This window comes from Solea senegalensis, linkage group LG13 (assembly GCF_019176455.1).
Source record: "Solea senegalensis isolate Sse05_10M linkage group LG13, IFAPA_SoseM_1, whole genome shotgun sequence".
Taxonomy (NCBI): domain Eukaryota; kingdom Metazoa; phylum Chordata; class Actinopteri; order Pleuronectiformes; family Soleidae; genus Solea; species Solea senegalensis.
The window spans coordinates 22,860,847-22,873,848 of NC_058033.1; the positions used below are offsets into that span (position 1 = coordinate 22,860,847).

Sequence of the window (13,002 nt, forward strand, 5' to 3'; positions counted from 1 at the left end):
CTCAGTCTCAGTCTTTTAAATGTCAGTGTTAGCATGCTCTGCTCTTTTTTAACTTCATACACAAAGTTCATTATCTGTGTTAAATGTCCTCATATGTGGTGTTTGAGATATGAACTCTTTTCACATCATACACATACACATGCACATACTGTATAACATCCACTCGGTCTGATTTCAGCAGCAACTGCCCACCTGTTGTGTATTTTAACACTAATAATGGAGTGAGGCAGTGGTGTGCTCATCCTTTTAACTCATGTTTAGTGTACAGGAGGGCTGCACATTAAAAGCCCTTTCAAAATGTCATGAGTCACTGGTTTAGTAGTGAGCAAATATTTATGCCTGTTGGAGGCCCCCAGTGAGGTAAATAGAATCATTGCTTACATTTGAGGTCCTTGGCAGAGGAGATCAAGACCTGTGTGTCTCTGTGCTCTTCAGCAACACTTGACATTATCACAGAAACCACCTTCTTTTTATCTTTGACATTTACATTCGAGTTTGTGTTTCTTTCTGTCTTTTATTGTGCCTGATACATAAGAGATAATATTTTACTCATCGATGAATCAAGGATTGCTTAACTGTGAAAGTGCCTTTCTTCTCAAATGTCCCTGATGCCGTAAGAGAGAAAATCATTATTCTAAATGAGCCACGGTTGTCGAATGACATGTTGCATGTTCTCCCGGAGCATGTGTGGACTTTGGTTATTGAGCTGAAACATTGGCCGGATGTCTGCGCTCAGTTGGCCCAAAGACGAACGCAGGGCGAGCGATGAGGACATCAATACGCTGTGTACAGATTTGCTGCAGCTAATTCACTCGCAGCCGAGGCATGGCTCCAGAAAAGTTGGACAATGCAGTGACGGTCTGCAGGGATTTGTTGCCCCACAGCCGTCTTCTTCAATATGGGCCACGCTTCAGTGGGTATTACTCACTGACCAAACAAGTCCTGCAGACAGCTAGCCCTACTTTTATGCCCAGCTCCTTCACTTTGACGTATAAACTTTGTTTTGGGGGAAATGTAAGGTTATTAAATGATCCAAAGTAAATAACTCACTAAAGCAAACAGTCAGTGAGTTCCCACACATCCATTTATTGAGAAATGGGAATTTAGCAGATATAAATGTGTAGAGAATTGTTTATATCCAGGGTTTCTTGTTCATGCAAAGTATAGACTAATATTACAACTAACTTTAAATGTTGACATTGGCAGAAAGAAGAGTGGTGAAACTCTCTGAGGTCCTGCTTTGTGAATGACGATGATAACTGGTGTTAGCTGGACTTAAAGTTAAAGATTAAAGAGTGATAGTAGAGTTTGCAGCAGCACCATCATCTGATTTTGAACAGTTTATGTCTTTCATCTTTCAGCGACGTTTCCTTGGTCTAGGTGGTGCTGTCACTTAGTGTGTGAGTGTTATGATGCTCCTGGGAAACCAGTAAATCATGAGCAACGAATGTCCAGCTATCATGCTAATGGACTTATAATGAGCAAGTATATTGAAGCAAGTGTGTCTGAATCTATAACCCTGTCCAACATTGGATTAGTTGTTTTATCAATGCTGTCCAATCTGTGTATAATTCTTTCCCTATTAAAATAACAGACTCAAGTGTTAAGAGTGACCTTCCACTGATGGATCCTGGCTCATGTTTTAATGATCACACCATTCCATATCAATCCTGAAGATGAAAGAAGCACACATGTGCCTGAGACGTTTGCACAGCACTGGAAATTCACTATAGGATTATGTCTCTTCTTAATCTCACGTCTGTTGGCGTGAGTGATTCAACCGTCTCCTCTGCAGGTGACAGCTGCCAGACTCACCAAGAAAGGAAACTACATTATCCCCATGTTGAACTTTGCTACGAAAGCTCCTGGAGTTGATTTATTGATCACGTACCAAGCAGTGCATGGTTAATCCCCAACTACATTCCCATGTTTGTCCATGTCTTCCCTCACCCTCCAAAGCACAGAGTGAACTGCAGAGTTGGAGCCTCTCAAGCTTCTATTAAACATGTGTGATATATATCCAGTGTGCATGACACTGCATGTACATGGTTGCTGCTCATTCTTTTCATTACAGTCCAGGAATCTTATTTCATGTTGTTTTGTGATTGTATTGTGAGTTACACATGTTATCATTAGAAATGTTGGTTTTTCTTCATCATGTGGCTCCAGTGTGACCTGTGACCTGTGGGAAGGTGTAAATCCACTTCCTGTGTCTTTTTCTTTTCATAACACTTTTCCGCTCCTTCCCAGATGTCCGGATGGATACTCTGGCGCGCGATGCTTAAAGATTGACCCGCAGCGGTTGTCCATGCCCAATCCAAGTATGTTCACTTGATATGAGCAGCTGAGAACAGACAGTTGTCACTGGATTACCTCTGTGGACTCCTGCTGCCCCACCCCCAGTTCTCTACCTCTTTCTCCCCCTCTTTCTCCTTCTCAGGTCAACACACAATAAGCTGTGCACGACACCATGTGCACAGTGGTGTCATCCGTGGGAACACTTTGCTTCCGCTGTCCGTAGTTGTGCTGTTGTTCTAATCTGTGTCTCTCTGCCTCTCTCTCTCTCTCTCTGTCTCCCTCCCTCCCCCCCACCCTCCCTCACTTTTCTTTACGCATACTCTTGTTTTCACTCCACCCTTTCCCCCCTCTCTCTCTGCCTATTATCCTTCTCGTTCTCACTCATCCACCACCCATCTCCTCCCTCTCCTTCTGTGGCTTTGTTTCTTTCCATTAGGTGTCCAAATGACTTTACTGGTGATCGCTGTCAAACCTACGTTATGGCCAGTTTCTACCGTATGTCAATTTCCTCCTCTGTCACACTGTCAGTCTGTCCTCGTGTCATGTGTGCATGAAGCTGGCAGAGTGGAGTGGACTCTGCTGTTGTTGTGTTGTTGTGTTTGCTCTGCATGTGATGTTGTGCGTCTGCGTGTGTGTGTCTGCGTGTGTCTGCGTGTGTGTGTGTTGCATGCATGTGCACACACACACACACACACAAGTGAGCAGTACGTTTGGGAGCAACAGTCAGTGGGATGTTCACCGCATGTAACAACACAGTCTGTTGGCAAAACAGTTACTAATCACCAACAAACCTTTGCTTCTGTAGTCGACACTTCTGTCACATTCATTCTCCTTCTTGATTCTTACAGTCAGGTTAGAGACATGATGAAACACCCACAACTCAAAATAGATGTTTATTCTAACACACTGTTGGAATAAAGACGCATGAATGATTCTTTTGGAGCTGACTCATGGGTGGAATGACAGACCTGAACAATCATAACAATAACAATAATAATAATAATAATGATGATGATGAAGACGATAATCACTGATAGACGTGTTTCTGAGGAGCCACTGAGTAACTAGTGTTTCTATTATAGCTCGTATTTTTATTATTATTATTATTATTATTATTATTATTAATGTTGAAAATTCCACTAAAGTGATTATATTAGGGACAGCTGCTGTGTCTGGGACACACACACAAACACACACAAACACACACGACATGTAACCCTAAACATCAGCTGCTCACACACACACACACACACACACACCTGATTCAGATGAAGCGCGTGTGCAGATGATTGGAATCAGGTGTGACATCTGTTTGAGTGAGGAGCGTTAACATGAGCTCTGAAGTCAACTGTGCACCACCGTGGCATCAACGGCAGATTTCCACCAAGATTAGATGAAGGTCTAAGGATGAAGGCTTTCCACTGTGACGAGCGGCTCCAGGGTCTGGAATCAGGGTCTGGAATCAGGGTCTGGAATCATTGCTTTGCTTCTTTGGATAATGAACCTGTCACTCCGGTCTTTATTGTTTCCACTTCAGTGTGACATGTTGGCTGATTTCCCTGTAGTTGAGTGGAAGATAGTGGGTAACCTGACATGAATGGTACATAAACAGCTGATGGTTGAAGTGGCTTGGACTTGGTGAACCTGATGAGGTTAATGATGCTCTGTAATCACACATACATGTGTGAAGTGTGACTGTAATGCACTGTGCTTCTTTGGCACAGATGTTGATAGTGTGTGTGGGAACACTGTTTAACTTCAGAGCAGCTGTGTGACTGTATCAAGCAACATTGACTATTTATTTCCTCACTGTCGAAACATCTGAGGTTTACATGCTTATACGCCTCCATCAGGGACCGGACTATTTAAGACAGAGTGAAAACCATGTCGTGAGAAGGAAGGAAGCTGTTATTTGTTACGCAGAAAACAAGAATCTTAGCGTAGTCGTGGTGGACGTGAGTCTTTATCGGCATTCACATATTTCACGTTTCATATTCTCAATTAAGGAGGCGTTTTCAAAGTGCAGGCACATGTGTGTGCACACATCCATTCCATATTTAAAGACCCGCCTCCTGGAGGGGCGCCTCCCATCCCCAGGAGATTCCAAAGAGGAGGATGGCTTGTGCTCCTCGGCCATAGGAGCTTGGCTTAACAAGAGCATGTTGTCATAAGAACAGCTGGAACTTTCTTCAACCCAAAGTAAAGCAAGTGAGCGGCCAGAGACATGGACTCAGCCCAACAGAATCTGAAGTCCAAGTCTCGATGTTCTTAGTGGGAATGTCTTTAAAACATGCCTGTTCATGTGATGGGTGTGTTCCAGAGCAGAAAACTGAAAGCAAAGGTAATCTCTGGAGATGACACATAGTTTCCTCATACAGTAGTAATAAGAGTGGCTCACAAAATCCCATTAGACAATTTAGTTGCTTATGTAATGAAAGTCTCACTAAAATGTCTGCGCTTCATCCAAAAGCAACAATAACACTGGACTGTGTGTGTGTGTGTGTGTGTGTGTGTCTCGTGTGTCACATTACTGACAATTACTAACAAGTATTTCTGTAAAAGCTATTTTTGTTTGCTCCACTTCATACATGTGAGAAGGTGCCGCTCTCTAAACTGCTCTTTTGTTTTTTTATTGTTGTTTCTCTCTCTCTCTGTCTGTCTGTCTGTCTGTCTCTCTCTCTCTCTCTGTCTGTCTGTCCCTCTTTCCTTCCAACTGTCAACCCTCTGCAATGGCAGAGCATCTTGGGATTGAATTTATGGGTATGGAACAATGCATTTTGACTCTCCCGTCCCGTCTGTGGTGTGAACTGTAAATCATATCGTCCCTCAATTAACTGATCAATGACAAGAATGACAAACTCTCAGTCTCTGCAGCTGATCATTATTAACATGGATGTAATCCCTGCACCTCGCGTATGTCTTTCATTTAAAAACTAGATCTTTTAACTGAGTTTAACTGAAGAGATTTTCTTTATTGGACTGATTTCTTTTCTATTCCTCATTCCATCTGTAACAAGCATGTTATATCATGTTTGGGTCTAGATGTTTCTGTCCTCCCTCTTCAACTCTCTCTATCCAATCATGTGTTTGTCCTTTTCTTCTGACATGCCATCGCTCTTCCCGTGTATTTATGTGTGATCCTGCCCATGTTTCTTGCATCACTCTCATTCATGTGGAATATAACTTGTTGTTCTTGTTTTACTTGAAAGAAGTAGATACTATGATCTATATATATATATATATATATATATATATATATATATATATATATATATATATATATAGTTATAGTTATAGGTTTTTGTTTGCTGCTCTCTGTCATCCATCCTCTTGTTTGCTTTTCCAGAAAAGTGCTTCAATGGTTGAGGGTGAAAACAAAAGAGAGGAGTTTTTACAGAGATCATGGTTATAGTAAAAGTGTGTGTGTCTGTGTAGAGGACGAAGAGGACATGTAGAGGACATGTAGAGGACTAAGAGGACATGTAGTAAAAGTGTGTGTGTCTGTGTAGTGTGTGTGTCTGTGTCCAGAAGAGGACATGTAGTAAAAGTGTGTGTGTCTGTGTAGAGGACATGTAGAGGACAGAAGAGGACATGTAGAGGACTAAGAGGACATGTAGTAAAAGTGTGTGTGTCTGTGTAGAGGACTAAGAGGACATGTAGTAAAGTGTGTGTGTGTCTGTGTAGGGACTAAGAGGACATGTAGAGACAGGACTAAGAGGACATGTAGAGGACTAAAAGGACATGTAGTAAAGTGTGTGTGTGTCTGTGTAGAGGACTAAGAGGACATGTAGTAAAAGTGTGTGTGTCTGTGTAGAGGACTAAGAGGACATGTAGTAAAAGTGTGTGTGTCTGTGTAGAGGACTAAGAGGACATGTAGAGGACTAAGAGGACATAATACAGGTGAAATATCACCTGGTTTACCGCTGTAAACAATCCAAATGCAGGGATTTATGTATGTGACATAAATGGTCATGATGTGAAATGGCTGCTCGTGAATGAAAGCAGATGGAAAGTCTCGTACTAATTCAATTCCCTTCTTATTACATTATTTATCAGGGACTGCACAACGTCTTAGTTCTATTATTTCCCTCCTGGGAAACAAAGAGTTCCACCTCAACCTCATGTAAGCTCTTCTCTGGAAAAGCAAAGCACGTTTATAGTATGTGATCAATTCATTTCAAACTGTTGTTATTTCATGCATTCATGTAACACTGATCATTGTGCTCACTAAAGCCTGAGTCCATGATAGAACAGGTCATTTACCTGTAAACCTCTGCTGTCATATCATCACAATCATTTGAAGAAGATTTGCTTAACAGATCAGTCAAAGCTCTGCTGAGGCCCCGCCCCCCACAGCAACAGCATCTGTGTTTGTGATCGTGTCAGAGAGGAAGTCTGAAGCAAAGACCAAGCTTCATGTTACTCAGCGCTGATGTAGACGCACAATGAAAAAGTCACAATTTAAAACAATTCATTTCTGTTATTCCTCTCTGTCTGTGTGTAACGTGTGTGTGTGTGTGTGTGTGTGCGTGTGTGTGTGCGTGTGTGTGTGTGTGTGTGTGTGCGGTGTGTGTGTGTGTGTGTGTGTGTGTGTGTGTGTGTGTGTGTGTGTGTGTGTGTGTGTGTGTGTGTGTGTGTGTGTAGTGTGTGTGTGTGTGTATGCGTGTGTGTGTGTGTGTGTGTGTGTGTGTGTGTGTGTGTGTGTGTGTATGTGTGTGTGCGTGTGTGTGTGTGTGTGTGTGTGTGCGTGTGTGTGTGTGTGTGTGCGTGTGTGTGTGTGTGTGTGTGCGTGTGTGTGCGTGTGTGTGTGTGTGTGCGTGCGTGTGTGTGTCCGTGTGTGTGTGTGTGCGTGTGTGTGTGTGTGGTGTTAACAGAGGCAGAGGAACTCTACCAGAAAAGAGTGCTGACAATCACGGGTATTTGTGTGGCTCTGCTGGTTGTGGGCATTGTGTGCGTTGTTGCCTACTGTAAAACCAAGTAAGTTTGACCCACGTGTGTCTTTCCTGTCAGATTTCCATTGTAATCTGCACTTTATGCTGCCATAATCTGCTTTTTTATGTATTTTAAGGAAACAGTTCATCTGACCACAGTTAACCACAAACAAACATCTTTGTTTGACAGGAAACAAAGAAAGAAGATGCACAATCATCTGAGACAAAACATGTGTCCAGAACATCCCAATCGTAGCTTAGCTAACGGACCCAATCACCCAGGACCAGGACCAGAGGAAATCCCCATGGTGGATGTGAGTTTCACACAGAATGTATAATGTAAAATATAATAATAATAATATAATATACTCACGGTTGTGCTCTGTTATATAATCCAACATTTCTCCATCTGAAACAGTACATATCAAAGAATGTTCCTGCAACTGAACGAGTCATTCGTCCTGTGACAGAGGGCTCGTTCCCCGTCAGCCACGCCTCCTCCAGATCTCACAACTCTTCCACACGAGCCCATTCATCCACTCACAGGTGAGCACGCGCGCACACACACACACACACACACACACACACACACGCACACGCACGCACAGTTACAGGTCCACAAACATGGAACTTTTTGTCAGAATTGTTGAAAATGTGACCGCAGTGCAGACATGGTGTAGTGCATGATGGGAGAAAAGTATCTACTTCTGCACGTGGAGTAGTGAGGCTCTGTAGGTTGCGTGACATTTAGCTCTGCTGCCTCTAGTGGCAACCTGTGTTTGGAGGTGAGTTTGGATGGAGTTGATGGCCTGCAAATGAAGAGTGAAGTTGTGAATATTGTGTGTGCGTCATGGATATCAGTGAAGCCAGTGTCGCATTCATGTATTCAACATCATCATGTTTCCCGGTGATGCTAAAGCGATGCCTCTCTTGTATTTGTCAGACACGAGGAACGGACGTGGAGCCTGGAACGCTCCGACAGCGTCCTGTCGGACTCGCCGGGAATGATGTCGTCATCCGTGGGGACCAGTAAATGCAGCAGTCCTGCGTGCATGGAGGCGCGGGCGCGGCGTGCTGCACACTGTGGTTACTCTGACCCCCATCGGCCGGGCCTTCAGTACGGGGAATCCTTGGACTCACTGGGAGACTCTCCGCACAGTGACAGGTGGGAAACGTGCCCGTGCGGCTGATGTGGCTCTGGGTTTGTCATGAACATTTTGAGAAGTTTCTTCTCTCTGCTGGTTCTCTCTCAGCCTCGAGAGGCCAGTCAGGCCACTCTGAGAGACTCAGTGGAAAGTGACACACAGCAGGCATGATGATGAAATACGCTAAGGTAGGCAAGAGTGAGAAACAGTGCTTATGTCAGTGGGAACTCTGTACGACTGCTGTAACACACAAGTGTTCCCTTTAACGCTCTCTGTCAGGGATCATTTCAACACAGTGTTTGTTGGACAGAGTTGGAGCCAGAGAAGAAGCCAAAAACAACAACAACTTCAATATCATAGCTTTCACAAGGACCTGTGCAGGGCCGGCCCAAGCCTTTATGGGGCCCTAAGCTGAATATGATTTTGGGGTCACCCCTCCCACCAGCTCGGACTATTATTGATCCCAATGTAACTCTTTATATTTGTGATTGTCACACTTCGACGGCAGTGAAATAGAATGAACCATGATTATTGTGAGTATTATTATTATTATTATCATTATTATTACTATTACTATTAGTAGTAGTAGTAGTATTACAGTTATTATTATTTTTATTAGTAGTAGTAGTAGTAGTAGTATTACTATTATTAGTAGTAGTAGTATTAGTATTAGTATTATTAGTATTATTATTATATTATTATTATTATTATTATTATTATTATTATTATTATTATTATTAGTATTATTAGTATTATTATTATTATTATTATTATTAGTATTAGTATTAGTATTATTATTATATTATTATTATTATTATTATTATTATTATTATTATTATTATCATTAGTATTATTATTATTATTATCATTATTATTATTACCATTATTATTAGTAGTAGTACTATTATTATAATAATATGAATTTGCACTTTCCATATTCAAAGTGAAGCATTAAGTAAAGCAGTTTAATGACAGATGTGCAAATCTTCAACTTCAAAATAAAACCAAATAACTTCAGCTGAACATTATTAAGAAATCTGAAGATCTCGATTTCATTATAAAAAGTAAAGAAATTGGGGCCCCTGGTGATCACGTGGCCCCAAGCCACCGCTTAGTTTGCATATGCCTTGTGCCGGCTCTGCATTTGTGTCTTGAAGTCATGAAATAGTTCTCTGAATAAACAGCATGCAAAGAAATGAGCGAAAGCAAGACAATATAACATGTTCGTCCATCATGAGAAAGTGCTCTCAGACTTATTATTATTATTATTATTATTATGATTATTATTATTTCCCACTGTTTGTCTTTGATGTGCTGGAGTTTCAAAGCGCACAGCAAACAACTGAACTGTGTGTCTGCGTGAAGCCTCGGACACATGTCCTCACAGTCTTTCCCACGTTACAGACAACTCTCTTGAAAGCATTAAACTAAATGCTTCACCATCTGTGACAGTGCAATAATGTTTTGTTGCTTTCTGATGATCTGATAATCTGATAATCTGATTATGGCTGTAGGAACGTATGTGTTTCACGTGTGTTTGTACCAAGTTTCAGGTTTTTAACTACGTTCAAGCACAGTCTTTGTGTCAATGTGCTCTTTTCTTATCAGCACGAGGACAGTGGTTCAATTCCACTTAAGGTGTGACCTTAACTGAACTGAACTTAACTTAACTTTAACTTTATGAGCAACGCGTGCCAGTCGACTGAGTGTCTGGATTAATCCTGGATTTGTTCTGGGTGTTTTCGCAGTCTGAAGTTAAGACTACAACAAACACACAAACTGCATCTGTCTGTAAAACCTTAGATGATGAAGATTATTTAAAAACGTGCATCAAACAGCAGTGATCAAGAGGCAATGCTCCACTTACAATGTGTTTAGAAATACGATTATAAAGAGTCAAACTGAAGATAAAAGCACAGCCAGAGGACGTTATTATCATTATTATTATCATTATTATTATTATTATTATTATTATTATTATTATTATTAATATTATAAAAACAAGCAGACTGAGGAGAGATCCCTGTGGGACGCCACTGGAAGCTTTGCTACGGTTGACATAAGTTGTCATGTTTGTAGCACAGTGGGTTCTTCATGGAAACTAAATCAGTGTGTGAAAAACGTGTCCTCTTTTCCGTCTCTTGTGTTGTTCTTGTGCGTTCTCTACCTCACTGTTTTCTCCCCTCTGTAATTACCACAGATACGTGTCGGCCCTGACAACACCAGCCCACCTGTCACCAGTGGATTTCCATTACTCATTGCCCCCACAGGTGCCTACCTTCCAGATCACGTCTCCCAATGCCAGCCACGCCATGTCTCTCCCTCCTGCTGCCCACAACCCCTACCCGCTGGAGGACGACCAGCCTCTGCTGCGCCGCTACCAGGTGCCCCTGCACGACGCCCAGTGCCAGGAACCCTACCGGCAGCAGCGTCGCACCTATCTTAAGGACAGCAGGGGGAGCCTGCCCTCCAGCCCCTACCGGCTGGCTGAGGACGAAGACTATGAGACCACCCAGGAGTATCTCTCCTCTCGGGAGCAACCAAAGAGAAGTGGGTCCGGTGGAGCTGGTAGCCGTCGCTGGCGGAGATCCAGACTGAACGGCCACGTGGCCCCGCGTGGATACGAAGCGTCGCGGGACTATGGGTCTCGAAGCTGCTTAACAGATAGCGAGTCAGAGGAAGACGGTGAGAGCACGCCCTTCCTCAGTATGCAGAATATGAACGCCGAGCCCGCCGCTGTCTACAGGCCGGTGGACAGTCGGACTTCTCAGTCGTCGGCGCGGCACAGTGGGCGTGGCAACATGCACACGAGACTGACACACTCGCGCTCCAAGCCGGACAATACACCGCATTAAAGAGTGAACAACACAAAAACACAAATAAATATAGTATAGACCTGCATCTATAAGAAATATTTTTATTTTATATAACTGACAGATATTCTAAACAAATGAAATATTTATTTTCATTTTAGCAAAAGTTGTCTACTAGTTAACAGCAAAGACTTTTTTATAGGGAAAACTCTATTTATATGTACATTTTGATTTACAGCATAAAAGATGTGCCAGTTTTTTCACAACGTAAAAAAATAGAGTAATATTGTGGTGCCTTTTGCTGTATGCCGATGCCAGAGGGCCAGTGGAGGTTTTTCTAGCCTTTCTTATATGGACGCCTCATTTTTATACACATTTATGTTTGTTTTCTGTTTTACTTTTTTTCCAAGTTGCATTCTTTGAGGAGTCTAGCCCCATTGGAACATAACCCCTCCCATATCACGCAATATAAACCACTTCAACATAAAGTGTATGTTTACATTGATATGCTTTAGGATTTGGGATTTAACAGAACGTCCGATAAATGCGATGTAAATCCTGATTTGCCCTCTGACTCATGTCTACAAGAGAATGAGTGAGTGAAATAGAGTGTGTGTGTGTGTGTGAGTGTGCGTGTGTGCGTGCGTGTGTCAGTTTGCTTGCATGTATTTCTGGTTGTTGATGAATTTCCTTGTTGTGTAACATGAAGCAGTGTGTCTCTGCTGGCGTCTCGTCACCACCGTGCGTTACGCTCCCAGTTACGTACAGTTACACCTATCATTTGTCACGTTGTCCTGTTGTGAGGCCGTCATCGCATCTGATTTCACTTCACTCCAAACTTCATCATCCTCATGTGTCCATTCTGCTTTTGTGGCTCATGTTAAAAAGCCACACAGTGTCTCAGGATTCCCCCCCATCCTACACACACACACACACAGTTCACCCTCTTCACTCTCTACTTAAAGTCTACCTAAGACTGAGGTTCCCACATGTCAAGCACCTACATGTGAACATAGAGTGGAGAAAAGTGCAGAACACATTAGACAATGTAACGTTGGAGGATCATACAAGACAAAAATATGCAAACTTTCTATTTTGCTGTTTGATGACATCGTTTTCTAACAGGTGACTGTAACGTGCTGTTGTGATGCCTGTAGAGCAGAGTGATACAAATGCATATTTACACCAGTTCTTTTTGAAATCATCTATACAGTTGTCAGCCTTTCTTGTTCATATACTGGTGTTCATTGAATGACTGTGTCCATGAATTCTTTTTATCACTAGGTTTAGAGCGCTCCACTTTACATGCACACTTCCAGTAATGCTTTGTCTTGTCCACAGATTAGTCATTTCAAATTTGTTCCAGAATGGTTTTCTCTCTCTGTCCTCCAGTAAAGGTGAATACGCAGCAGAGGACAGTTGACCAACAACTGAATGCTGAATTATCACAAAAAAAAAGGGAAACTTTCAAACGATTGATCTGCTCCATGGTAAATGCACAGCGCGTTGTTATAGAGAACGGTCTTGGGTCACGCCTCACTTCCACATATTTCAGTTTTGTACGTCTGAAAAATGCAAAAGAAGACAATGCTCCTCTAGTTGAATGTGGTCGACTTTGCCAGTCCTCGCTCCCACGTCTCCTGTTTACTTTCACGACCCCCACCTGACCCCAACACGACCCCTCCCTCCCTCGCTTGAAAATGTTTGAACACCTCTCCTCTGCATGTCCTTGTGGTCAAGGTTAGATGGGTGCATGGTCAAAAATCAGCAGACAAATTTGACTTTTTTTGTTTTCTTCACTCAGTGAAAGTGTAT

The 13,002-nt window shown here is 42.4% G+C and overlaps 1 protein-coding gene across 4 annotated transcripts in view; it reads left to right on the plus strand.

The window, feature by feature from the left end:
- The window catches only part of nrg2a (neuregulin 2a), a 55,964-nt gene extending 42,962 nt beyond the window's left edge, over window positions 1-13,002 (plus strand). For 2 of the 4 annotated variants that reach the window (XM_044041890.1, XM_044041889.1), the window contains exons 5-11: window positions 2,735-2,793; window positions 5,035-5,058; window positions 7,173-7,275; window positions 7,420-7,543; window positions 7,648-7,775; window positions 8,173-8,394; window positions 10,575-13,002. In XM_044041890.1, the coding sequence (XP_043897825.1) occupies window positions 2,735-2,793; window positions 5,035-5,058; window positions 7,173-7,275; window positions 7,420-7,543; window positions 7,648-7,775; window positions 8,173-8,394; window positions 10,575-11,229 (1,315 nt within the window). In that variant the 3' untranslated portion in view covers window positions 11,230-13,002. Of the gene's footprint in view, window positions 1-2,250; window positions 2,322-2,734; window positions 2,794-5,034; window positions 5,059-7,172; window positions 7,276-7,419; window positions 7,544-7,647; window positions 7,776-8,172; window positions 8,395-10,574 lie in introns of all 4 variants that reach the window. The other 2 variants (XM_044041891.1, XM_044041893.1) reach the window with 2 other exon arrangements.